We start from the raw sequence: 25,792 nt of genomic DNA, 5'->3' as shown, positions 1-25,792 counted from the left end.
ATCACAGTTCAAAAGCATCAATTCTTGGACGTTCAGCCTTCTTTATGGTCCAACTCTTAGCTTTTCTTCCAAGGAGCAACTGTCTTTTAATTTCATACCTGCAGTCACTGTCTATAGAGATTTTGGAGCCCAAGAAAATAAAACGTGTCACTGCTTCCAGGTTTTCCCCATCCATTTGTCATGAAGTGATGGGACCAGATGCCAAGATCTTAGTTTTTTGAATGTTGAGTTTTAAGCCAACTTTTTAACTCTCCTCTTTCACCTTCATCAAGAGGCTCTTTAGTTCTTCATTTTCTGCCATAAGGGTGATGTCATCTGTATATCTGAGGTTATTTATATTTCTCCCAGCAATCTTGATTCCAGCTTGTGCTTCATCCAGCCCAGCATTTCACATGATACATTCTGCATATAAGTTAAATAAGCAGGGTGACAATATACAGCCTTGATGTACTCCTTTCCCAATTTTGAACCAGTCAGTTGTTCCATGTAAAGTTCTAACCGTTGCTTCTCGACCCAAATACTGGTTTCTTAGGAGATAGGTAAGGTGGTCTGATATTCCCATTGCTTTTTTCCCCACAGTTTGTTGTGATTTACACAGTCAGAAACTTTAACACAGTCAATGAAGCATAAGTAGATGTTTTTCTGCTATTCTGTTGTCTTCTCCATGATCCAATGGATGTTCACAATTTGATTTCTGGTTCCTCTGCCTTTTTAAACCCAGCTTGAACATCTGGAAATTCTTGGTTCATGTCCTGCTGAAGCCTAGCTTGAAGGATTTTGAGCATTCCTTTTCTAGCATGTGAAATGAACACAGTTGTTCAATAGTTTGAGCATTCTTTGGCATTGCTTTTCTTTGGGATTGGAATGAAAACTGACTTTTCCAGTCCCGTGGCCACTGCTGAGTCTTCCAAATTTGCTGACATTGAGTACAGCACTTGAACAGCATCATATTTTAGGATTTGAAAGAGCTCAGCTGGAATTTCATCACCTCCACTAGCTTTGTTGGTAGTAATGTTTCCTAAGACTTACTTCACTTCACACTCCAGGATGTCTGGCTGTAGGTGAGTGACCACACCATCGTGGTTATCCCAGTCATTAAGACCTTTTTTGCATAGTGGTTGCTGTTATTGTTCAGTCATTCAGTCGTGTCCAACTCTTTGTGACTGCATGGACTGCAGCTTGCCAGGCTTCCCTGTCCTTCACCATCTCCCAGAGCTTGCTCAAACTCATGGCCATCGAGTCGGTGATGCCATCCAACCATCTCATTCTCTGTCATCCCCATCTCCTCCTGCCTTCAATCTTTTCCAGCATCAGGGTCTTTTCTAATGAATTGGCTCTTCGTATCAGGTGGCCAAAGGATTGGAGCTTCAGCATCAGTCCTTCCAGTGAGTATTCCAGGTTGATCCCCTTTAGGATGGACTGGTTGGATCTCCTTGCCATCCAAGGGACTCTCAAGAGTCTTCTCCAGCACTACAGCTCACAGAACCTTTTGCATAGCTCTTCTCTGTGTTCTTACCTCCTCTACTTAATCTCTTCTGCCTCTATTAGGTCCTTACTCTTTCTGTCCTTTATCATGCCCATCCTTGCATGAAATGCCCTTGATATCGCTAATTTTCTTAAAGAGATCTCGAGTCTTTCATAGTCTATTGTTTTCCTCCTTTTCTTTTATTGTTCTCTTAAGAACAGATATGCACAGATATGTATACACATACCATATCTTCTTACTTCCCCTTGCTGTTCTCTGTAACTCCGCATCCTGTTGGGTGTATCTCTCCCTTTGTCTTTTCCTTTACACTTCTCTTCTTTCCTCAGCTATGTGTAAGGCCTCTTCATACAGCCACATTGCCTCCTTGCATTTCTTTTTCTTTGGGATGATTTTGGTCACTGCCTCCTGTATGATGTTACAAACTTCCATCCATAGATCTCTGGCAGTCTCCACCAGATCCAGTCCCTTGAATCTATTCATCACCTCCACTGTATAAGCATAAGGGATTTGATTTAGGTCGTACTTGGATGGCCTAGTGGTTTTCCCTACTTTCTTCAATTAAAGCTTGAATTTTGCAATAAGGAGCTGATGATCTGAGCCACAGTCAGCTCCAAGTCTTATTTTTGCTGACTGTATAGAGTTTCTTCATCTGTGGCTACACATAATATAATCAGTCTGATTTTGGTATTGACCATCTGGTGATGTCCATGTATAGAGTCATTCATGTGGTCTTCAGTTCAGTTCAGTTCAGTTCAGTCACTCAGTCGTGTCCGACTCTTTGCGACCCCATGAATCGCAGCACGCCAGGCCTCCCTGTCCATCACCAACTCCCGGAGTTCACTCAGACTCATGTCCATCGAGTCAGTGATGCCATCCAGCCATCTCATCCTCTGGCGTCCCCTTCTCCTCCTGCCCCCAATCCCTCCCAACATCAGAGTCTTTTCCAATGAGTCAAGTCTTCGAATGAGTTGGCCAAAGTACTGGAGTTTCAGCTTTAGCATCAGTCCTTCCAATGAACACCCAGGGCTGATCTCCTGCAGAATGGACTGGTTGGATGTTCTTGCAGTCCAAGGGAGTCTCAAGAGTCTTCTCCAAGACCCCAGTTCAAAAGCATCAATTCTTTGGCGCTCAGCTTTCTTCACAGTCCAACTCTCACATCCATACCTAACCACTGGAAAAACCATAGCCTTGACTAGATAGACCTTTGTTGGCAAAGTAATGTCTCTGTTTTTGAATATGCTATCTAGGTTGGTCATAAGTTTCCTTCCAAGGAATAAGTGTCTTTTAATTTCATGGCTGCAGTCACTATCTGCAGTGATTTTGGAGCCCCCAAAAATAAAGTCTGACACTGTTTCCACTGTTTCCCCATCTATTTCCCATGAAGTGATGGGACCCAGATGCCATGATCTTTGTTTTCTGAATGTTGAGCTTTAAGCCAACTTTTTCACTCTCCACTTTCACTTTCATTATATGGTCTTATTTTGCCTTTAAATAAATTAAGAAAAGTTTTACAAAGGTATGAAATTTAAACCACAATTAGCTACCTATTTGTTTATTTAAGAGAATAAAATGGCTTCCTCCTCCCCTTTTATTTGCAAAAGCAGGAAAAAAGCTTGACCTTCCCAAGCAGCTCACCTATAGTTCATATTTAATTTGAAGGAAGATAGGTTGGGTGGGCCAGGAATCATGAATGTGAAAATGTAGGAATAATAGATATGCAAATGCAGGGATATTTGCATCATTCCTACTTTTTTTCTCTAGGCCCTGTTGGGAGCAAGTCAGCCTCTCCTCACTGGGCTGGTGGCTAAACCAGCATCCTGGGCTAGAAAGTTACAAAGTGGCCAGAGAGTGCTTAGTGATTCCCAAATGCTGGATCCACGTGCACAGTTTTCTTTACTAACTGAGAGTGCCTAATGCCTTCATTTTGTATTTTGGAGAAAGGGCTTTGTTTAGCATTATTTGACTTTTTTTTGGGGGGGGAGCTTAATTGGTTTCCTAATGGAAAATAAAAACTTGTGTTTCTGCTTTACTAAACGGATCACGTCAGGATGAAAACTATGGGCATGAGATTGATTTTTAGGGCAATTCTGATTTATTTTTTATTTTCATTTATTTGGCTGCATTGGGTTTCACTTGCGGCATGCGGGGTCTTCGTTCCTGCATGAAGGCTCTTAGTTGTGGCGTATGAGGTTCACGTCCCTGACCAGGGCCTGAACTCGGGGCCCCTGCACTGGGAGCACGGTGTCTTACCCACTGGATCACCAGGGAAGTCCCTGAAATTAGTTTCAAAATAAAGGTGCTGGTTGTAAGTGATTCCCGCTGAGCAATAAAACAGTAGATTTAGCTAAAATCAGTTACTCTCATGTGGTGTGCTTTAATAAAGACTAATAGGTTTCAAGTTTACTTCACTTATTTAACAAATATTTGTTGAACACCTATTTTGTACCAAATACTGTTCCAGAGGTTGTGACTACATTAATCAAAAAGACAAACCAACCTCCCTCATATCCCTTGGAGTGTACATTCCAATGTCAGAGCAAGATAATAATCCTAATTTTCAAGAAAGGAAGCAGATTATGTGGAAGACCATTTTGTCTAAAAGATTACTTCTATACCACAAGAACCACAGAAAACGGGGGAGTATTTTAATTTTGTTTCAAATGTATTTGCAGAGAATCAATTGTGGATAAAGTACCACACACATATTTTACTATTGCCTTTGAGATTTTTCTGGTTTCTCATTCCCTCATTCATTTTACTTTTGATGAGTTCTGTCCTCTTGTCTTAATTTAAAAATCCCCCTTTTTCAAAATTGAACTTATTTACTAAATTTTGAGACACAATGCACTTGAAACATTACCACTCATCACTGAAGTTCACACAGCTGAACAATGGAATTTGCACCATTTAACAATAGCTGGGACATGGAAGCAACCTAGGTGTCCACGGACAGATGAAGGGATAAAGAAGAAGTGGTACATGTGCACAGTGGAATATTACTCAGCCATAAAAAGGAACACGTTTGACTCAGTTCTAATAAGGTGGATGAACCCAGAGCCTATTATGCAGTGATGTGCGTCAGAAAGACCCAGACAAATACAGTGTATCAGCACACAAATATGGATTCTGGGAAGGGGGCACTGATGAGCCTATCTGCAGGGCAGCAGTGGACACGCAGACTCAGAGAGCAGACTGTGGACGCAGGGTGGGGTGGAGGAGACAGTGGGAAGGACGGAGGGAGTCACGGTGAAACACACGCATCCCCGTATGCAGAATGAGACAACCAGTGGAAATCTGCTGTATGACACAGGGAGCTCAAACCGGTGCGCTGTGAGAACCTAGAGGGGTGGGGTGGGGCGGGAGGTGGGAGGGAGGTTCAAGAGGGAGGGCACGTATGTATTCATGTACCCACGGCTTCTTCGTGTTGATATATGGCAGAAACCAACACAATATTATAAAGCAATTATCCTCCAATTAAAAATAAATAAAATTTTAAAAGAATTATAAAATGGAATTTGCAAAGCTTACCGATGATTTTTCTAATACTGGATTATGATAGTTTACCAAATTTGCTTAGAATTTATTTATCTTTATTAGCTTTTATCTTTGCTTATTAAAAAAATAAAAAAAAAAAAAGTTACTACCAAAACCACATAAATTAAAACTTTATATACCAAATCAAAAAACTCTAGGCATGGAAATATTGATTAGACGAGAATACACTAAAATGTTAGAAAATTTAAAATTTCTTGATCTTGGTTCTTTTACGTCATCAGGATAACTGTTTTTTTATCAAGTTATTTTTATTTAGCCATTCACATGAATGGTTAAATATATTTTCAGATGTTTTAAATAGGTATTCCTGCATATAGCACACAATTCCAACATTATAAAGGGAATATGGGGCTTCTCTGACAGTCCGGTTGTTAAGACTCCACTCACCCAAGGCAGGGTTCCCGAGTGCAATCCCTGGTTGGGGAATTAACATCCTGCATGTCGTGGCCAAAAAGGAAGAGAAAAGGTGGGGAGAGCATATGATGAAAATCACCCTCCTTTCTGGTTTTTTGTCCTCAGTCACTCAGCTACCCTCCTCCAGTCATTTACTGTCATGAGGTTCTTCTAGATCATTCGAGTGATATTCTAAAGGAGCTTCTCAAACTCTATAATGTGCATATGAATCTTGTTAAAATATAGATTCTTATCCAGGGGGTTTGCTGAAGCTTGAGAGTCTCCATTTCTCAGAAGCTCCCACGGGAGGCTGCTAGCTTCAGTGGTGGCATGTTCCTCTCTATCTGCCTCTGTGTTTATTGGCCTTAAGAGAGCAAGATGTCCTCACACACAAACAGAACTTTCTGCTTCCTACCAGGACTTCAGCCCTAGGGTTCCAGCTTTGAGCTTTGCATTGTTACAGAGTTCTTTCCTAATCTTTGTCTGAAGCGATCATTTATACAGTATTTTAAAAATCCAGTTGCAAATGAAGGATGGAAGGTAGCAATGTAACCATTTGAAGCACACTGCTAGGTGATGTGAAAATGTTAACGACTGTGAGAACCCCTCTTTGCAAATTTTTCATCTTTTTTTTAAAATAAGGTTAGAAAAAGTTCTCAGTTCCAAGCAACCTTCTACATTTAGGCAGAGGACTCACTGAGAACTTTAGCTTGTAGCCAGTACCAGTCATCTGATGAGGATGTCATCATACTTGGAAATGATACAATTAAGCTCCCTGAAAGCAATATAAAGTGCAAAGATCATTTAAATATTTTAAAGTCGTAGATGTTCATATTCTCTGTGCCTGGGTAGTCTCTAGCGACATTCTGATCAATATCACAAGGGATAAAGATGTTGTTTTGATTGGGCCTGTATGTAAATGCAATTCAGAAAGCTTGGGGGGAACTCATAAAAGAAAATTAAAATTTCATGTGAGTTTCTTCCCCTCTGCAAGAAAATGCAGGCTTACAGGATTCAAATTTGCCTGTCTGTGCTGTCTGCAGCGTATGTTCATATGATACTTGCTAACATAACATAAGATTTGGTTTTAAAAGAGAACCGATATCAGAGATACTTTTCAGAAATAAAGATTTGGACCATCAAAGTCTCAATTTCTGTGTTTTGGGCAGGAACAGCCACGGGGACAAATTTCTCTTTGATCAGACAGTACCTATAGCGTTTCCTCTGGTGTGACTGGCTCCAGGGTCTGCATGTGGAGCGTTCTCAGACTTGGTGCTGAGCTGTTTGTCCTGAAGGACCTGAGGCTGTGAGGGGAGACTGATTTGGCTTTTCTTGAGCACGTACCATTCTACTCCAGTTGTGATTCTCAGACCTAGGCCATGTAGAGGTGTACTAAATGGTACACAGAGTTACAGAAAAAAAGCAGCAGCTCCTCCTGAAGTTTCAGTTGAATTAAAGATTTGGCAGGTCAAGTTATTAAAAGTTCTATTATGTTAAAACATAAAAACACTCAAGCATAAATACACAACACAGTAGAATGCAAAATTCTGATGGATTTTAAGTTAAACATGAGATTTCAATAGACAAAGATCCATCTAGTCAAGGCTATGGTTTTTCCAGTGGTCATATATCGATGTGAGAGTTGGACTAGAAAGAAAGCTGAGTGCCGAAGAATTGATGCTTTTGAACTGTGGTGTTGGAGAAGACTCTTGAGAGTCCCTTGGACTGCAAGGAGATTTAACCAGTCCATCCTAAAGGAAATCAGTCCTGAGTGTTGATTGGAAGGACTGATGTTGAAGCTGAAGCTCCAATACTTTGGCCACCTGATGTGAAGAGCTGACTCATTGGGAAAGACCCTGATGCTGGGAAAGATTGAGGGCAGGAAGAGAAGGGGACGACAGAGGATGAGATGGTTGGATGGCATCACCGACTCAATGGACATGAGTTTGGGTAAACTCCAGGAGTTGGTGATGGACAGGGAGGCCTGGTGTGCTGCAGTCCGTGGGGTCCCAAAGAGTTGGACACAACTGAGCAACTGAACTGAACTGAGATTTCAAAACAATATCAAGATTAGATCAGTGACTCCAGGCCCCTGGGAATACATACTTAGTGGCTTTGGCCAGTAGAAGGCTATTTCAATCGGCGAATTTTAGAAGTACTGTGATGTACACAAAGAGGTCAGAAACCAGATCATTTGAATGGTGACATTTCTTCGTCTCCTAAAGGGCTCTGGAGTGAGCCTGCGCAGAATACTTTGGAGCCAAGGAAGTTGTTGCCATGTTTTTGAAGTGCTGGCTTTCTGAAGGAGACAAGGAAGTGACATAAAGGTTGCTGAGAGATCCAGACTGGTTTAGGAGATGTCACCAATGAACTTTTAATAAATGATCTCTGTAGAGAAAAATCTGTGACTCAGCTCTTTGTAGACTGAAGAGGCAAAAATGTTTTTCTAGAATTAACCCATTTCTACTGCAAGTAGAGAATAAGTCACTTCTTTATAGAAAGTATCCTTGGTAGTAAATATCACAGAGACTGGGCTTTAATCCCTTCCTCAATCCTTGGAATGGACACCAAAGTTTTCTAGGTCTCAGTGTTCTCATCTAGGGAATGGGCCAAGTATGAGGATGAGAGGAGTTAGTAGTGGACTAGTGTTTGCCTTCTTCTCTTCTATTTCCTTCTATATTCTTCCTCCCTGTGGGCCTGGGAGTCTACAATGAATAGCACATCTCCATTGGAATGGGAAGCTGGTACCTACACTAGGGACTTGGGGAAATGACCCGGGTCTCCACCAGCCCTGAAATTCCCTCTGATGATACATGAAAGCTTTTGGCTAAGGAGGCATTTAGGGAAATAATCAACTACCTAAAATGTAAGCACGTTTAGATCCTACTGTTTACTGGCACTCTACTGAATTTACACAAAAGGATGACCTGGAAATAAGCAGAAGAAAGCTGTGTGACATGTAGATGCATATCACATATGCATAGTTGATTCTTCAAAAGGTTAAATACCCTTGGCATATGTATGGTTAGTGATATACCTGTGATGGGTTGATAATCATTATGGCAGTGGCTTTGTTTTACGTAATTCTAAGGTAAATGTCACACTTCTTTGGAGATTCCAGGACTGGTATTCAGAAAAACATCTATTTCTCAGCAGATCACTGGGTAGGAGCTACTCTTTCCCAAACAGGACTATTCATGTTGCTAGTACACTGGGCTGTATGAGGCGCCGACTGCCACTGAATTCTCTTTGGAATTGAAATGCAATTACATATTGAGAACAAGCACTAAATATAACAGAAAAGACCAAATACCTGAGTTTTTTTTTTTTTTTTTTTTGCTTTGTATTTGAGGAGTATTTGCAAGGAGAATTAACTATCCTGAACACACCATAATCCTTAATTCAAATGCACAGATCAGGCAATTGGTTGAATACTTTAGTGGCTTTTTTCAGAAGCTTATTGTAGCTCTGAAACACTGATCTTTTCTTGTGTTCATAAGCAATTGTAAAGATGCTAAGGAGATTAATAAAAGAAGCAAGTCACTAAAATTATATAGAATGAAATCCCATAATATATGCCCTAAGAATATAGAATGAAATACCATAATACATGAGTATAGAATGAAATACCATAATACATGCCATAAGAACTGGAAAAAACAGGCCATATGTTGCATGAGGCAAAAATTATGTAACTGGGAGTGCTGAAGTTCATGGGGTCTCACAGAGTCGGACACGACTGACTGACTGAACTGAAATGGGAATTATAATTACAAAAGTTCAAGTTGTAGTCTTCTTCTGGAAGGATGGAAATACAGTTGGATTGGTGCTCACAGGGGTTTTCACTAGACGAATGATCCGTGGGTGCTTAGTGTTGTTGTAAATACTGTTATAAACCTTTTTTTAGATGTGTGACATTTCCTAACTTTTAAAAATGGAAAAAACAAAACAACAAAATGCAGTGAAGGGAAAGCACAAATTAAGTAAAAAAACGAACAATATAATACAGTAATTATCATAAAAGTTGGTGGCTCTCAGGTTGGTGGATGTATCTTCTTATTGTACTTGTACAAAATTTAAATACATGCTCTGTGCAAGACACAACTCTAAAGTACAAGTCCCTACAAGGATCAAAAGTAGATAGATGAGAAAAGGTATACCTGATAAATACCAACAAAAACAAGCTGTTGTGGCTATTTAAATCACGAGAGGGGCTTCCCAAATGGCTCAGTGCAAAGAATCCGCCTGCCACGCAGGAGACACTGGTTTGATCCGAGGAGCCTGGTGGGCTACAGTCCACGGGGTCGCAAAGAGTCGGACACGACTTAGCAAGTAAACAGCAACAGCAACAGAAATCATGGGAGACGGGGGTTAGGACAGAATGGAACGTTGGTTCTCTCTGTCTCCAGTTCTTTTCGCCATTCCTCCTTTGAGCTGCTCATCCAGGCATCCGCTCTGAATTATTCCCACCTACTTTTGTCTTATTCCTAGCTAATCACTTTTAAAGCCCAGGATCTTCACTTTCTCAACCCTCATAGTACTTATCTGTGTGCCACTGATTTGGTGCTTATCATACTCTGTGTTTTAATGTTATTGATATTCATGCATTTCTTTAATTAAGTTGTAACATCCTGAAGCTAGAGACTATAACTTGAAGTGAAGTGAAGTCGCTCAGTTGTGTCCGACTCTTTGAGACCCCATGGACTGTAGCCTACTATGCTCCTCCGTCCATGGGATTTTCCAGGCAAGAGTACTGGAGTGGGGTGCCATTTCCTTCTCCAGAGGCTCTTCCTGACCCAGGGATCGAACCCAGGTCTCCCACACTGTAGACAGATGCTTTACCATCTGAGCCACAGGGGAAGTCCATAGAGACTATAACTTATTCATCTTTTAACCTCCTCTGTCAGCTCACCCTAGGACCTGCCACATGGTAGACCTTGTCACCTGGTCTATAGTAGAAAGTCAACATGTCACTGGTCCACTGAAAAATGACTTCTAAAAAACACATTAAAAGCTCTTTTAGGACGTTTGAGTACTTTGCCAATGCAATGAATTTACATTTTCTAAGCAAGTTCTCAGCCAGGGTTTTAGAATGGAGGGAGAAAGAGATGCTAATGCTCAGAGTTACAAAGAACTGTGCAAAGTTGGTGAGACCAAGACCATCGCCTCAGCAAGAGGGCGCCCCCCCAGACCCAGCTGGGAACTCCCGTGGGCACATGGCTGATCTTCAAGGGCAGGGACGGCATCTGTCAATAAAATACTTTTTTGCCTCTGCAGCTCGAACAAAGTCCAGCACGCAGTACACCATCAACAGATGCTCCTGCAAAGCGTGAGAGAATTAAATAGTGGTCTTGGATAATTTAACTCACTGCTCCGGGCTCAAAGCATGTACCCTTGAAGGGTTCCCAGTGTGATGTAAGCTCCAGTTCTCTGCACAGGCAGAGGGTGGCTGGGCAGGTGGAGGGGTCAGCCTGGCCCAGGCGGGATGCGGGTGTTAGCACTTGGATTTGCACTCTGGGCTGAGGCTGATTGGAGGACAGCTGAGGAGCATGCGTTCGGCTCTGCCAGCTACTGGGAGTCTCTGTAAACGTTTTAACAAGATGGGAAAGCCCATGGGGTACATCTTCAGTGCTTGTCCTGCTGGCTACCCAGAAGTAGCTGGAATTCCTCTTTTCTCATGGCATACAACGTACAATGTCTGCTGCAAACCTCTTTTAAACATCCTAGTTTTTGAATAAGCAATACATAGAACATATGGTATAAAATTCAAAGGAATATGACAAAAATCAGTATTCTAATCACCTTTGCCCATGGTTACCTTCCCTAAAGACATCTGCAATTACTGTTTATCCGACTTAGCTTTAGATAAATACAAACATTTCCTATTTGGGGATACAGGCAAACGTTTATGGGCTTCGCAGGTGGCTCAGTGGTAAAGAATCCACCTGCCAGTGCAGGAAACGCTGGAGACCTGGGTTTGATCGCTGGGTCGGGAAGATCCCCTGGAGTAGGAAATGCAACCTACTCCATTATTCTTGCCTGGGAAAATCCCATGGACAGAGGAGCCTGGTGGGCTACAGTCTATGGGATTGCAAAGAGTCAGACACAGCGAATCACACATGCATACATAGATATGCATGATTATATGAGCTTATATATTTTCTGTCAAATAACATATTATACTAAATCCTGATTTTTTCATTTAACAATGTATGCTGTAGTTCTTTCCATTTTTCTTTTTCTAATCTTTAAAATCCCAGCCTCTGTGACACTGACAATGTTCAACTATAGTGTCATGAATCAATGAATGAGTGATTTCATAACAGTCTCTAATTCATTCTGAACCTGAAATTCACCCACCAACACATTTTCTCCATGCCTTAAACATCATCTCCAATATGCATCTTTTTGTCTGTAAACATCCCTCTGATTTAATCTCAAAAAACTTGAACCTTCGCTGAATATTGCCTTGTGGGCGCTCCTTCAGGAGTTCTCTCTAAGTACCTAACGATTGTGTGCTGTTTGTCCTACCGCTTTACTCTTCTTATCTGTTAATATAACAGCTGTAAAATGTGAATGATACTCGTTTTAAATTAATTTCTTGTGGAGCATAATTGTTTTGCAGTGCTGTGTTGGTTTCTGCTGTTCAGTGAAATCGGTCAGTTATATGTATATATCCGTCCCCTCTTTTCTGGATTTCCTTCCCATTTAGGTCACCACAGAGCCCTGAATAGGGCTCCTTGTGCCGCATAGTAGGTTCTCATTAGCTATCTATTTTATCCACAGTAGTGTATATATGGAAAGAGCGAATGATCCTCTTAACAATGGTTTTTATTGAGTACTTATTTGTGCCAGATATTATACTGTTTCTCACAAATCCCTAGAACATACCTGTAAAGTAAGCAACAGTATCACTCTCACAGCCCACCAGTCAGTGCCCCCCACTTGCCAGCCCAATCCATGGATTAGCTCCCCCCACCCGCCCAATCCACAGATCAGTGCCCCCCACCCATCCCCCCAATCCGCAGATCAGTGCCCCCCACCCACCCCCCCCAATCCATGGATCAGCGACCCCACCCGCCCACCCAATCCACCAATCAGCGCACCCCACCCGCCCAATCCACCAATCAGCGCACCCCACCCCCCCAATCCACCAATCAGCGCACCCCACCCGCCCAATCCACCTATCAGCACACCCCACCCGCCCAATCCACCAATCAGCGCCCCCCACCCGCTCACCCAATCCGCAAATCAGTGCCCAGTTGCTCATAGCTGTAAACCTCTTTCTGTCTCACCCTTTATTGCCTCCCTTATTTCTTACTGCCCTGCCCACTTCCTCACTTCTGGAATCACCAACCACGTGAAATACTGACACTCATCCTTGTCTCAGAGTCTGCTTTTAGGGAAATCAAACCTAAGGACACTGAGGTTTAGAATGTGAATAATATGTTTATCAATTGGCAGACTCAAGCTGTCAACCAGAATCCATGTTCAGAAACACCAACCCTTCCTGCTACCTAGATGGTAAATGCCTCAAAGCAGGCTAAGAAATACTCTGTTCTTAACATGGCGGGTTTCAAGTGCGAGCGGAAGTTGACGCTAACGCACACTTCTGCAGGTCAATGCCGTTTTATGTTCTGGGGTGCCTCCTTTCTTCCCCAGCACATCAGGACATGCACTTTAGGTACCGGTAGCTAAATATATGTGCTCATCATTCCTTACTGTGAAGTTCTCACGCTTGTTTACCTGCTGACTGTCTTCTCCTTGGTGGTCTGCAGATAGCAACTTCATCCTCGCCAACGCCCAGGTGGCCAAGGGTTTCCCCATCGTCTACTGTTCGGATGGCTTCTGTGAGCTCGCCGGATTTGCCCGAACAGAAGTCATGCAGAAGAGTTGCAGCTGCAAATTCCTGTTCGGAGTTGAAACTAATGAACAACTGATGCTTCAAATAGAAAAGTCCTTGGAGGAAAAAACAGAATTCAAAGGAGAAATTATGTTCTATAAGAAGAACGGTGAGTTGACCTCCTTTGTTGGGGGCTCCTTGGACAGTGGTGAAACGTCACCTTCTTTCAACTGCCATTGGTGTGATTGCTCCGTAACTCCCATTAAGGCTTAATGATCTTAGAGCATAAACTACTTGAAAATTTAGAAAACTTATAGTTATACAAAATCAACATATTAACTGAGTTAATATATATTAAAATAGAGTGTATTACTATTATGTTGTGGTCATACTTAAGATATATATCAGATATGATGGTTGTTAATATAGTAACAGATGATCTTCTATCCAGAGATAGTTTTCCATCTTAAAGAACACTTAAAAAGTATTGAGTCACTAGGGACGGAGATTCAAATGTCTGCTAGCATAAAAACTAATTGAAAGGATATGAGTGTAGGTATTTTCTTTTCCGGTTTCCTGACCACAAAGCCTTTCTCCCCATTCTTAAATTCTGGAGACAGAGTGAGAAAACACAGTGTCTCAGGGTGGGAGTGAATGTGCCTGGACTCAAAACTGCCACTGGGGAAATACCAAGTGTTTTTATGGGTGTGGCTTTGTGACGGTCTCCTAAATGAGAAAGTATCTAGGGATGGGTATGGCTTCTATTCCCTCCTGCGTGGCTCTAGCTATCATTATCCTGCGGTAGGGGGAGTGAATCCAGGAGGCGTCATATTGGAGAAAAGCCAAATCAAAGCTGAGAGCAAACCGTGTCTTCCAGTTTCTAAAATTCTCTGTCTTTAATAGTTTTCCTTTGAGTACCATAGCCCCCTGGGTTTTATTTCTCTGGGCACATGACCGTCAAGCTAAAGAAAATGTTCCCCAGCCTTCTTTGCAGTTAGCTTGGCATGTTGCAGGGTTCCTGCAACGACGTGAAAGAAGAATGACTTATGCAGTATCTGAGCAAACTCCCTAAAAAATGAAGTTGTTTGCCCTGTAGTCTCTCTTATCCTTTCCTGTGGTGTTGTGGACTGAATTATGTCTCTTTAAATTACATATATCAAAGCCCTAATCCTGTAAAGCAATCATCAATCAATTAAAAAGAAACATACATTTTTAAAAAGCCCTAATCCCTGATGTGGCTGTAGAGATAGGGCCTTTAAAGATATAATTAAGGTTAAGTGAGGTCCAAAGGATGGGGTCGTAGTCCAACATGACTGGTGTCCTTCTATGAAGAGGAAGAGACGTCAGGAGTGTGTGTATGTAGAGGAAAAGTCGTGTGGAAACCCAGCCATAAGGTAGCTGTCTACAAGCCAAGGAGAGAGGCCTCACCCTGATCTGGGAAGTCCAGCCTCTGTCTGGAACTATGAGAAAATAAAGTTTGTCGTTAAGTCACCCCGTTTGTGGTATTTTGTTATGACAACCCCGGTAAGCGCCTACGTAAGGGTCGGGATGTTCAGGCAAGGCTGGAAAGCCAGGTTTGACTGTCGAGGATGGCAGCATGGACGAATGCAGAGCAGGTCAGGAGGCTGCGTGTGCTTACAGGCCCACCTTCCCGTCCTAGACAAAGACAGATCTGCTCCATCTGGTTTGAGTCACTCTCTTCTTAGGTCTTTTTTTTACAACGTTTAAATTGTACTCTAATTCAAGGTTTCTCAGCCTTGGCATTGTCAACACTGGGGGCCAGTGATTCTTTGTCGTGGGGTTTGTCCTGGGCATTGTGGACAATTAGCATCATCTCAGGCCTCTTTAACACTCAATGTTGGGGTCATTTTTAGGAGATTTTGGAACCTGAACGTGGAACTTCATCCCCTTTTCAGAGTTATTTATCCTTGGAGGACGTTCCTCGAGGGTGTGAAATTTGGATGCACGGTGGTCGTGAAGTGTTGGCGAGCACTCCTCTGGGAGGAGTAGGAGACCCGATTCTCTGGCACCAGGAAGGAGCACTCCTCTGGGAGGAGTAGGAGACCTGATTCTCTGGCACCAGCAAGAAGGCCCAGGCCATTGTGTGCTTCTCAGTGTCAGCAGATCAGGCCTGCATTGCACATATGATAAAGCAGAAGCCTTCTAGCTCCCTCTAACAATGCCACAATCCTTGGAGAGAGGGCCTGAGATGAAAGAAAGTAGAGGCCATCCTGAGAATGCAGACTGGTAGGGAGTGGTAAAACTGCCATCCGGTGAACAAACAGACAGGAAAAGCTTCTTCTGAAGTATCTGCTGACTGCAGACTTGCCTTTCTTAAGATAGGTGCCTTGTACTGGTCTCTGCAAATCCACTTGTTTCTTCCTTTTTACACCTTCTCACAATATCCAAATGGGACACCTCTGAGAAAGGTTTAGGCTGAGGAGGAGAAGGTGGCAAGGCCAAAAGATGGAGACCTTAGAGGCCAGATGTGTGGAAACATAGAGCTCAGGTGGGAGTGAACCCCCAGCAGGGTTTCCTGAACCTGCTTTGTCATAAAAATGCCCACTGCTCTTGGACCTCTTTGGATGCAACACTTTAAAGGACCAAGAAAGAATAAAGGTTTTACAAAATAAGAAATAATTAAGAAGGATAGCTAGTTTCACAGATAAACATAATACACAGAATCTTCTCTGGCTAACATAGAGCCGTGTTTTATACGTTTATGTGCAGGAGCTAACGTTGCTCGTTACTGTCCTCCCTCTAAACTCCCTAGGTTCTGCCTATGTACCAGAAATAGTGCCACTAGGACGTCTTCTCATAAAGCTGCCCGCTTTGCTTCTGCTGATACGCAAAAGGCATCACCGTGGCTGATCAGATGTGTGGGTGTGCTAACCCGGGAGACCATTTTGTCAAGTTGATGCTTATCCTCTCCTTGTTTTTTTTTTAATATCAGAGATAGTTATACCTGTGTGGTTCCCTCCTTTTCGTACACACAGCATACTTTGCGCCCTGTTCTGTAACTTGCAGAACAATATCCTTTACAATGGCGTGTACCTTGCAGAACAACACATGCTGAGTGGCAGTCACCCATTCTTTTCTCAGCACTCCATCCTATGGATCCATCATAGGAGAACGTAGTATTACATAGTAGGACATCATATGCATCCATCCTAGTTACAGCATTATGTCATTTGGGCCCATCATCATAGTATTACATAGTAGGACATCATACGCATCCGTCCTAGTTACAGCATTATGTCATTTGGGCCCATCATCATAGTATTACATAGTAGGACATCATATGCATCCATCCTAGTCAGTTACACCCTTACATCCTATGGATCCATCATAGGACTACGGAGTATTACATAGTAGGACATCATACGCATCCGTCCTAGTTACAGCATTATGTCATTTGGGCCCATCATCATAGTATTACATAGTAGGACATCATACGCATCCGTCCTAGTTACAGCATTATGTCATTTGGGCCCATCATCATAGTATTACATAGTAGGACATCATACGCATCCGTCCTAGTTACAGCATTACGTCATTTGGGCCCATCATCATAGTATTACATAGTAGGACATCATACGCATCCGTCCTAGTCAGTTACATCCTTACATCCTATGGATCCATCATAGGACTACGGAGTATTACATAGTAGGACATCATACGCATCCGTCCTAGTTACAGCATTATGTCACTTGGGCCCATCATCATAGTATTACATAGTAGGACATCATACGCATCCGTCCTAGTTACAGCATTATGTCATTTGGGCCCATCATCATAGTATTACATAGTAGGACATCATATGCATCCATCCTAGTCAGTTACATCCTTACATCCTATGGATCCATCATAGGACTACGGAGTATTACATAGTAGGACATCATACGCATCCGTCCTAGTTACAGCATTATGTCACTTGGGCCCATCATCATAGTATTACATAGTAGGACATCATACGCATCCGTCCTAGTTACAGCATTATGTCATTTGGGCCCATCATCATAGTATTACATAGTAGGACATCATACGCATCCGTCCTAGTTACAGCATTATGTCATTTGGGCCCATCATCATAGTATTACATAGTAGGACATCATATGCATCCATCCTAGTCAGTTACATCCTTACATCCTATGGATCCATCATAGGACTACGGAGTATTACATAGTAGGACATCATACGCATCCGTCCTAGTTACAGCATTATGTCACTTGGGCCCATCATCATAGTATTACATAGTAGGACATCATACGCATCCGTCCTAGTTACAGCATTACGTCATTTGGGCCCATCATCATAGTATTACATAGTAGGACATCATACGCATCCGTCCTAGTTACAGCATTATGTCATTTGGGCCCATCATCATAGTATTACATAGTAGGACATCATACGCATCCGTCCTAGTTACAGCATTACGTCACTTGGGCCCATCATCATAGTATTACATAGTAGGACATCGTACGCATCCGTCCTAGTTACAGCATTACGTCACTTGGGCCCATCATCATAGTATTACATAGTAGGACATCATACGCATCCGTCCTAGTTACAGCATTACGTCACTTGGGCCCATCATCATAGTACTACATAGTAGGACATCGTATGGCTCCATCTTACTCTCTCACAGTTGTCCGTCACGTGGATCCATCACAGTATCACTTGGTCAATTCAATAAATCCCCTACAGATTATTTGTGTTCACTCCAGAATGTGATCTCTTCTCTTTGCTATCTCTCTTTGAAGTACTGCTGTTGTTATTTGGAAAGTTTTGGGGTTTTTTTCAAGTTATTTTTATATAAGATGTTTATGTTATACAGTCCCACTTTTTAAAGATTTTTCCTCGTTTCCTATCATAAGAACTGTTATATCAGTATCACCAGGAGCCACTTCTCCCTGCTCTTCTCCCCACTCGCTAACTGAAAGGGATGTACTGTCAGTACCACTTGATGTTAAGTCTGTAGGATGCGCAGCACTCGCCGTCTGCTTACCTTGTTGTCTGCGTGCCTCCCCTCTCCTCTCTTCCGCAGTTATATTTACATTGTCAGAGCGTTCAGTACAACTTCATGCACTCTGTCACGCCTATCTGTCTTCATTCAGCCTTAATGCTACAGTGAAATATGCTTCATGATCACCATAGATTCCGTTCTACAGTGTCTCTGATCATGTCTTGGGTATCAGAAGCTTATTCTCTGAGCCGTCTCAGGAAGAGCACATGGAAACTGTTTCCCTGAACTCTTGCGTGTAATAACAGTATGACCGTGGTCTTTCGTACTTGCAGACCAGTTTGCTGAAAATTAAACCTTTCGTTAGTGTTTTATTCACTTTACCATCTCAATTGTGTTTATTCTCATGGACTTGCATAGAGTATTGTTTTACTCTAAAACTGCTGCTAATTGAGTTGGGGTTTTGTCCTGGATGTTCAAGTAATTATTTCATTATTTCATTTCATTTCCTGTCATTTCATTTTGTTTCTTCATTTTATTTTAATCTAATAGTTGTACTAGAATATATCTTGGCATAGGCTAGAGTCAGCACAATTTTTCTATAATTAGAGAGTAAGTATTATGCATATTATGAATTTTATAGTCCATACAGCCTGTGTTGCAAGTACCCGTCTGTGTCATCATAGTCTGAAAACAACCCTAGAAAATATATAAACGAATACATGTTACTGTCTTCCAATAAAGATTTTATTTACAAACATAGGAAGTGGGCTGGATTTAGCCTACATCCAGGTTACTGATACATGATATAGAATTTTGGGGGTCAGATTCTTCTCTCCTGATGCGTGATATGCCCTGTAGTGTTTAAGTCCCTTTTACTTGGAAATTTTTCTGGGATTTTAATCATCACTGATCTGTCTTCTTGCTTTGATTTTCCTCTTTACGATTACTTATTACATGGTGTTGGATCCTTGCCTGTCCTCTGTACATATTATTTTCTTTCTCTTTTTAATTTTTCTTTTTCATTGTTTTTACTTGTGCAGTGTTTTTCTTTCCTTTCCTTTTGTGGTTTATCTATTCACACTGTATTTCTTCAAGTCTTCAGTTATTTGTCTTTTCATTTATGTCCCCTCCTGAGCTCAGTTAGCTCATATTATTTCTATCATTCTTTTGCCTACTGTCTTAGTTAGGGCTTCCATCACAAACCACAGACTGGGTTTCTTAAACAACAGAAATTTATTTTCTTACAATTCTGGAGGCTAGAAGCTGCAAATCAAGGTGTTGGATGGGTTGGTTTCTTCTGAAGCCTCTTTCCGTGGCTTAGAGATGGCTGTTTCCTCCTCTCTTTGTCTTCCTGTGGTCGTCCTTTGTGTGTCTTTGTTCCAATCTCCTCTTCTTGTAAGGACACCAGTCAGATTGGAGCCCACCTTATGACTTCAATTCAAATTAGTTATGTCTTTACAGACCCCATCTCCAAATACAGTCATGTTTTGCGATAATGGAGATTCGGGCTTCAACATGTGGATTTTGAAGACGTAGAATTCATCCTCTAGTAATTTTATTCCTGAGCTTTTCTAAATCAGTGTATGCTATTCATGCTGTTGTTTCATGCATAGCATACACCGATTCAGTTATTTTCCTTAATTGCCTTTTACTTTTGAAAATTGCTTCTTTAAATTCCCTTTTACTTTTGAAATAGTTAGGCTTTGTGTGCCTATGGAATATTTTGGGTGTCTTGACTTTTTGTGGCAATGAATGAAATGGCATCCCACTCCAGTCTTCTTGCCTGGAGAACTCCAAGGACAGAGGAGCCTGGCAGGCTACGGTCCATGGGGTCACAAAGAGTCAGACATAACTGAGCGACTGTCACTCACTCGCTCTGATTTTCTGCATCTGTATTCAAATAAGTTTCTCTTTATCTCTTCTTTCATCCTGTTCTGCTGTCATGCTTGAATAAGATGCGTTCTTCTCACCTTTAAGAATATTGGAAATAGAGGTGTGCCGGAAAACATCCCTAACTCTGCAGATCCTTTGCCATTCCCCCAAAGTTCTCGTGTCGATGCCTTCTCCATCCAGCTGCAGTTTTTGCTACTTTCTGAGCCAGGTCTGCTTTCCTAGTCAGGGCCTCTTTCACAGTGTTATTTGATTTTCCTGCTCTGACCAAGTAAAGCTCAGGTTCCCACACTTTATCCTCACTATATTAATAGTTCCATACCTTGGTGAATTCTATACATCCAACAAAAACTTTCTGCTGAATTTTCTGAAAGCGCTGAATGCTCAGACAACTCCCACACCATGCTATCTTTCTGTAACCCATTTTTACTCATCTTCAAACGGGACTGGGAAGCTCTCTGCTAGTTTTAATTGTCCTCAGATCTGTGTGTGGAGCCCTCTACTTCCAGAGGATTTCTGCTTTGGGGAGTCGGTACCTGTTGACAGATTATGAGGTCCCACACTCTAGAGCTATTATGAGCCTTCTTTTTTACCTTCTTTTTTTCTTCCTCATAAAGCTGCTCTTCCTGCAAGGGTCAAGCTTCTTGGCTGGTGTTGCCCATCATCCTGTGTTCTCAGTTTTATGGGGACACACTGTCGTATATGTATTTTGAGGATTTCTGATTTTACTATCTTAGTTACTTTAATTTTGTGAAAGGATTGGGAAATTTCAAAACCAATGTTTCCATTACCACTGCTGTATTTTTAAAATATCTCTTTAGATAAAGTATAATTGCTTTGGGTATATAAGCTCTTTTTTTTTTTTTTTTTTATTTCCTTCTCCTTTCTTTCTCTCCAAATTTCTGTTTCCATGGTTGGAATGTGAGGAGCTTATCTGAACTCGAGGCATACTATAGAAAGGGTCCCCCTAACTGCTTATAAATTCCTTGTTTCACGCCTGGCCCATCTGTCTGATGCTCTCTTTTTAGTGTTTACAGCTGCAAATTATGGCTGGTGGTGAGCCTGACATGACTTCACCCTCCCTTTGCTCTTGAAACCGCAGTAGATCCCTCTCCATTTTTGCCTCCCCTTTCATCACGCCACGAATCAAAGCCTTTATTATTGTTCTCTACACTCATATTGCTAGACTTGGGAGGCTTAGAGATACTTCAGGTAAGCCCTCCCATCCTTCACACGTGGAAGCAAGTAGAGCCTCCAAGTACACATCCTTAAAACTGTCTTGTTTCCTCGAAAGTAGGCATCAGGCACTCTCGTGCTGGGAGACAGACAGCCTGGCAATCAGCTTCTCTCAAGAGTCCCAGAGAGAAGGTAAATGGTCTCTCTGCCTTCAGTGTTTACAAAAAACTATTGAAACACTATTGGACATAAGATTGTCTACAAGGATGTATTGTACAACAAGGGGAATATAGCTAATATTTTGTAATAACTGTAAATAGAAAGTAACCTCAAAATGTATTAAAAAATAAAATTTTAATAAAAGAAAAAATAAAATAATAAGAAAACTACACAGACACCACTTTTCCCAGGCTCAAACTGTGGAAACTCACAGACAGGAGATTAACTCTGCCTCTTCTCCTTGCTCACAATCCCTCCAGCTGAGGATGGACCGGCTGGGAGGTTATGTTGTCTTCACCTTCTTCCAGACTTTAGTTTCTTGGCTAAATGTTAATGGTGGAAAATTACATCATCTCTGTGTCATGGAGGATCATCATGTTTGAATCTACAAACCCCAACCTTAAGATGTGTATCTTAGCATATCTTCTCTGTAGAACGCTTATCTTTCAGGCCTATTTTTACATTAAGTAGACTCAACAGGAAGAGAAATGCTGTGAGACAACAAAGATTTGAGAAGAAAATTAAAATGATACAGTTAATTTTGTAAAAATATTATCCTGATATGTTAGTTTGCTAGGGCTATCATAACAAAGTACCACAAAATGAGTGGCTTAAACAGCAGAAGCTTGTCTAGAATTCTGAGACCAAGGGGTCAGGTGGGGTGCTTTCTCCTGAGGACGAAGAGGAAGAATCTGTCCTGTACCTCTCCCTTAGCTCCTCATGGTTTTCTGGCATGCTTTGGTGTTCTTTACTCTGTAGAAGCATTGCCCTGATCTCTGCTCTCGTCTCCCCACACTATCCTCCCTGCCTGGGTGGCTGTGTCCAGATTTTCCCACGTTAACATGACATCAGTCTTATTGGATTAGTGCCCATCCTAATGACTTCATCTTGTCTCCATAGTAACGCTGTGTCCAAATAAGGTTACATTTTGAGATAGTGTGGGTTAGGATTCTAACTTATTCTTTTGGGAGGGCAAAAGTCAGCCTATAACATGTGGTTATATTTACATTAAGCAGATTAGAATTTAAGCCACTTGCCTAAGATTGTGAGTAAAGAAACTAGAATGTATAAAAATCCTCTAACTCAAAATTGGGGGTACTTTTGACATTTAACGGGCAGGAGTTACAGATGCTAGACATATTGTCATATGGGATGGCCTTGCAATTGAAAATTGCCCAGTTTTGACTTGGCTTTCTCTTTCTTTTCCTTCTTTCTTCCTTCCTGGTTTCCTTCCTTCCCTCTTTCCTCCTTTTCTTCCCCCCTCCCTCCCTCTCTTTCTTTCTTCTCTACCTCCCTCCCTTCCTTCATTTTCTCTCTTTTTCTTTCTTTCTGAGTTTTATTGAGGTATAACTGGTAGACAAAACATTTCAAATGCTTCGTGTGTCTATATTTATGAGTTTGGACATTTGCATATACTTATGATATCATCACCACAATAAGGTACTAAACACATCCATCATCTAAAAATTTCCTGTGTTCTTTTCTGATTTTTTGTTATTTGTTTTGTTTTTTGTGGCAAGAACATCTAACATGAGATCTACCTGTTAAAATTATGCTAGATGAAGTAAGTCTATTATGGTCCCCTTATATGATGTATCTCAAGTAGTCAGACTTAAAGAAGCAGAGACTAGAATGGCCATTGGCGGGGGCTGAGAGGAGGGCTAGATGGAGAATGGTGCTCAGTGGATGTAAAGTTTCAGTTGTGCAAGAAGAGTAAATCGTGAGGGTCCGCTGTACAACGTGCTGCCCGCAGTTTATAATACAGCGCTGTGCACTGCGTGACTTCCTGGTGCCTGCCAGGCTTCCAGGAAGCCAAACCCTGGTTGCTAACGACCTGAACTAGGAACTCAACACACGGTGTGTTTGTGGAAGGCTTTAATTTTCTATTGAATTTCTAAGAATAAAACCACAGTGTAATGAGAGAAGATTGAGTTTTATCTTGCTCTGAATTCACCATCTCAGAAGACTTTGTCACTGACTCAGAATACTTGTCACAGACGCAGCACATCTGAACGCGTTTTGTGCTTGGAGTTGTCGCATTCCCAGTGACTCCACGTATTGGTCCAACTTTTGATGACATCTTCTGCTGTAGTCAGTCACACCTGCACATTTTATGTTGAGGTGTCTATTATTTTATCAGAGACAACTTCACTTTTATTTCTGTTATATTACTGTTAATAATATAGACTGTCACTTTTCTGAAAATAATGTGTATTGTCGGTAGGTGGTTTCTTTTTTTTTATTTTAATTTTTCAGTTCTAAATAGAAAAGAGGGAAATATAAGTGTTTGATACAGAAGGGAATCTTGAGCCTGACAGAGTTGTGGAAAACTCTCTTAATTCACAGACTCATGTCACCTTCAAGATTTTTCATTCATTTCCATATGCCTGCTGAAATATTGCTTGCTTAACATTTTTCTTTAAGTTGGCTCTGTTATTTTTACTCAAATTGTAAGCAAAAGAAATTTAAATCACTGTTCTCTATGGAAAACAGCGATCTCTAGCTCAAACAGAAGGTAATCATAAATAAATATACTTTATTTATATTTAAGTTCAATATGCCATTATTAAACATTTAACATGAATAAAAGTGAGACACAAAATCTAAGTAATAATTAATCCATTATATTTTGCCACGCAGCACACATGCTATTTTATTTAATTTTTCTAATAAGACTTCGAAGTAAACATGAATTACATCACATTTACAGATGGAGAGACTGTGAGGCAGAGAAATGACGTGAACGCAGAAGCGTATGCTCACCTTGCCGCTGCCCCAGCAGTTCTCCATTGTTCACTCTCTTTACTCACTGGTGCACTTCGCATTTCTCTAGTTGATTTTCACGTGCCGTAGTAAAATGTCTGGAAAGATTAATGCCAAGAAGAGAAGAGTCCTGGACAAGAGCATAGGAAGACCCTGCCCTCACCTCCTCTGTGGACACATCAGATCGCTAGCCACATGTGGATCATTTCCCTCTGACAAAGATCTGAAAGCTACATGAAACGTTAAAAGGGCCACAGTGAGCTGGGTAGGAAATGTAGAGCCATGATCTCGCCAAGTCCCTACCCTGACACAGTGACTCACAGTAGGGAGGGACCTTGGGTATCCAGTGTGTCTCCCGGAGGAGTTAAGGGGTAGGGCCCCACATCAGACACCCTGGCCCCTGGGAACGCCACTGGAGTGATGAGCCCCAAAATGCCTGGCTGAGAAAACTGACGGAGGTTATGTCCAAGGGACCCAAAGTGCTGTAACAAACTGAGGTTTCCTTTTCAGAGAGCTCACATACAATCTCACACACCCCAAGACCCAGTGAAGAAACAGCAGTTTGTGAAGCATCTGCTGCTGCTGCTAAGTCGCTTCAGTCGTGTCTGACTCTGTGCGACCCCATAGACGGCAGCCCACCAGGCTCCCCCGTCCCTGGGATTCTCCAGGCAAGAACACTGGAGTGGGTTGCCATTTCCTTCTCCAGTGCATGAAGGTGAAGAGTGAAAATGAAGTCACTCAGTCGTGTCTGACTCTTAGAGCCCCATAGACGGCAGCCCACCAGGCTCCTCCATCCCTGGGATTCTCAAGGCAAGAACACTGGAGTGGGGTGCCATTGCCTTCTCCGTGTGAAGCACCTAGGCTATGTGAAAAGGACTCATCTGCTAATGTGAAAGCCTCTGCTGAAGGGCTGGGGGCAGGTGAGACTTCCTGGAGACAGAGGCGCTGACCGATGCCATCATTACACTCTCCACCTGCCCCAGGAGCACACCTCTTGCCACTTTACGAAGCACAGTCCTGCTGCCTTGCTGAAGTCAGAGAACTTGGGCAGTTGCAACACCACGCTGCTTCCGGATGGGGTTAGCGAGCATGAATCATCAGTACATTCTCTCCCTCCCATCCTGAAGCCAGCAAGCCATTCTCCTGCTGCGTCGCTAAAACCCACAGGTGTGTGCAGTCCCGACATCCCTACTGCCTTTCTGAGCCCCACCCACGTACTCTCCAGCTGCCCTGCTAAAGCCACCATATCCACACAGGGACACCCCTTGATCCCCTCGCCCTGGTGGCCAGGAGGCTGGAGTTGCTGACTTCCACGGGACTGTAACAACTGGGAAGGCTGTTTGCGGCGGCCACCACCCCAGGGAACTGCACACACATAACCCATCTTTCTGTGAAGAAAACACTTATTTACTTGTCCTGGAGCTTTAGCTTGAGAGACGGGCTTCAGTTTCCCCCACACCTACGATCTAAGGAAGGGCTCCCAGGGAATTAAGCAGCGAGA

The 25,792-nt window shown here is 42.1% G+C and overlaps 1 protein-coding gene across 1 annotated transcript in view; it reads left to right on the top strand.

The window, feature by feature from the left end:
* KCNH8 (potassium voltage-gated channel subfamily H member 8) overlaps window positions 1-25,792 on the top strand; it is a 493,246-nt gene that overhangs the window by 164,661 nt on the left and 302,793 nt on the right. The window contains exon 2 of the mRNA XM_070388278.1: window positions 13,213-13,446. Coding sequence (XP_070244379.1) covers window positions 13,213-13,446 — 234 coding nt within the window. The remainder of the gene's footprint in view (window positions 1-13,212; window positions 13,447-25,792) is intronic.

Source organism: Bos mutus, chromosome 1 (genome assembly GCF_027580195.1).
Source record: "Bos mutus isolate GX-2022 chromosome 1, NWIPB_WYAK_1.1, whole genome shotgun sequence".
NCBI lineage: Eukaryota > Metazoa > Chordata > Mammalia > Artiodactyla > Bovidae > Bos > Bos mutus.
Note: the sequence above shows the minus strand (reverse complement) of the source record. Positions and strands in the feature narration are given on the sequence as shown.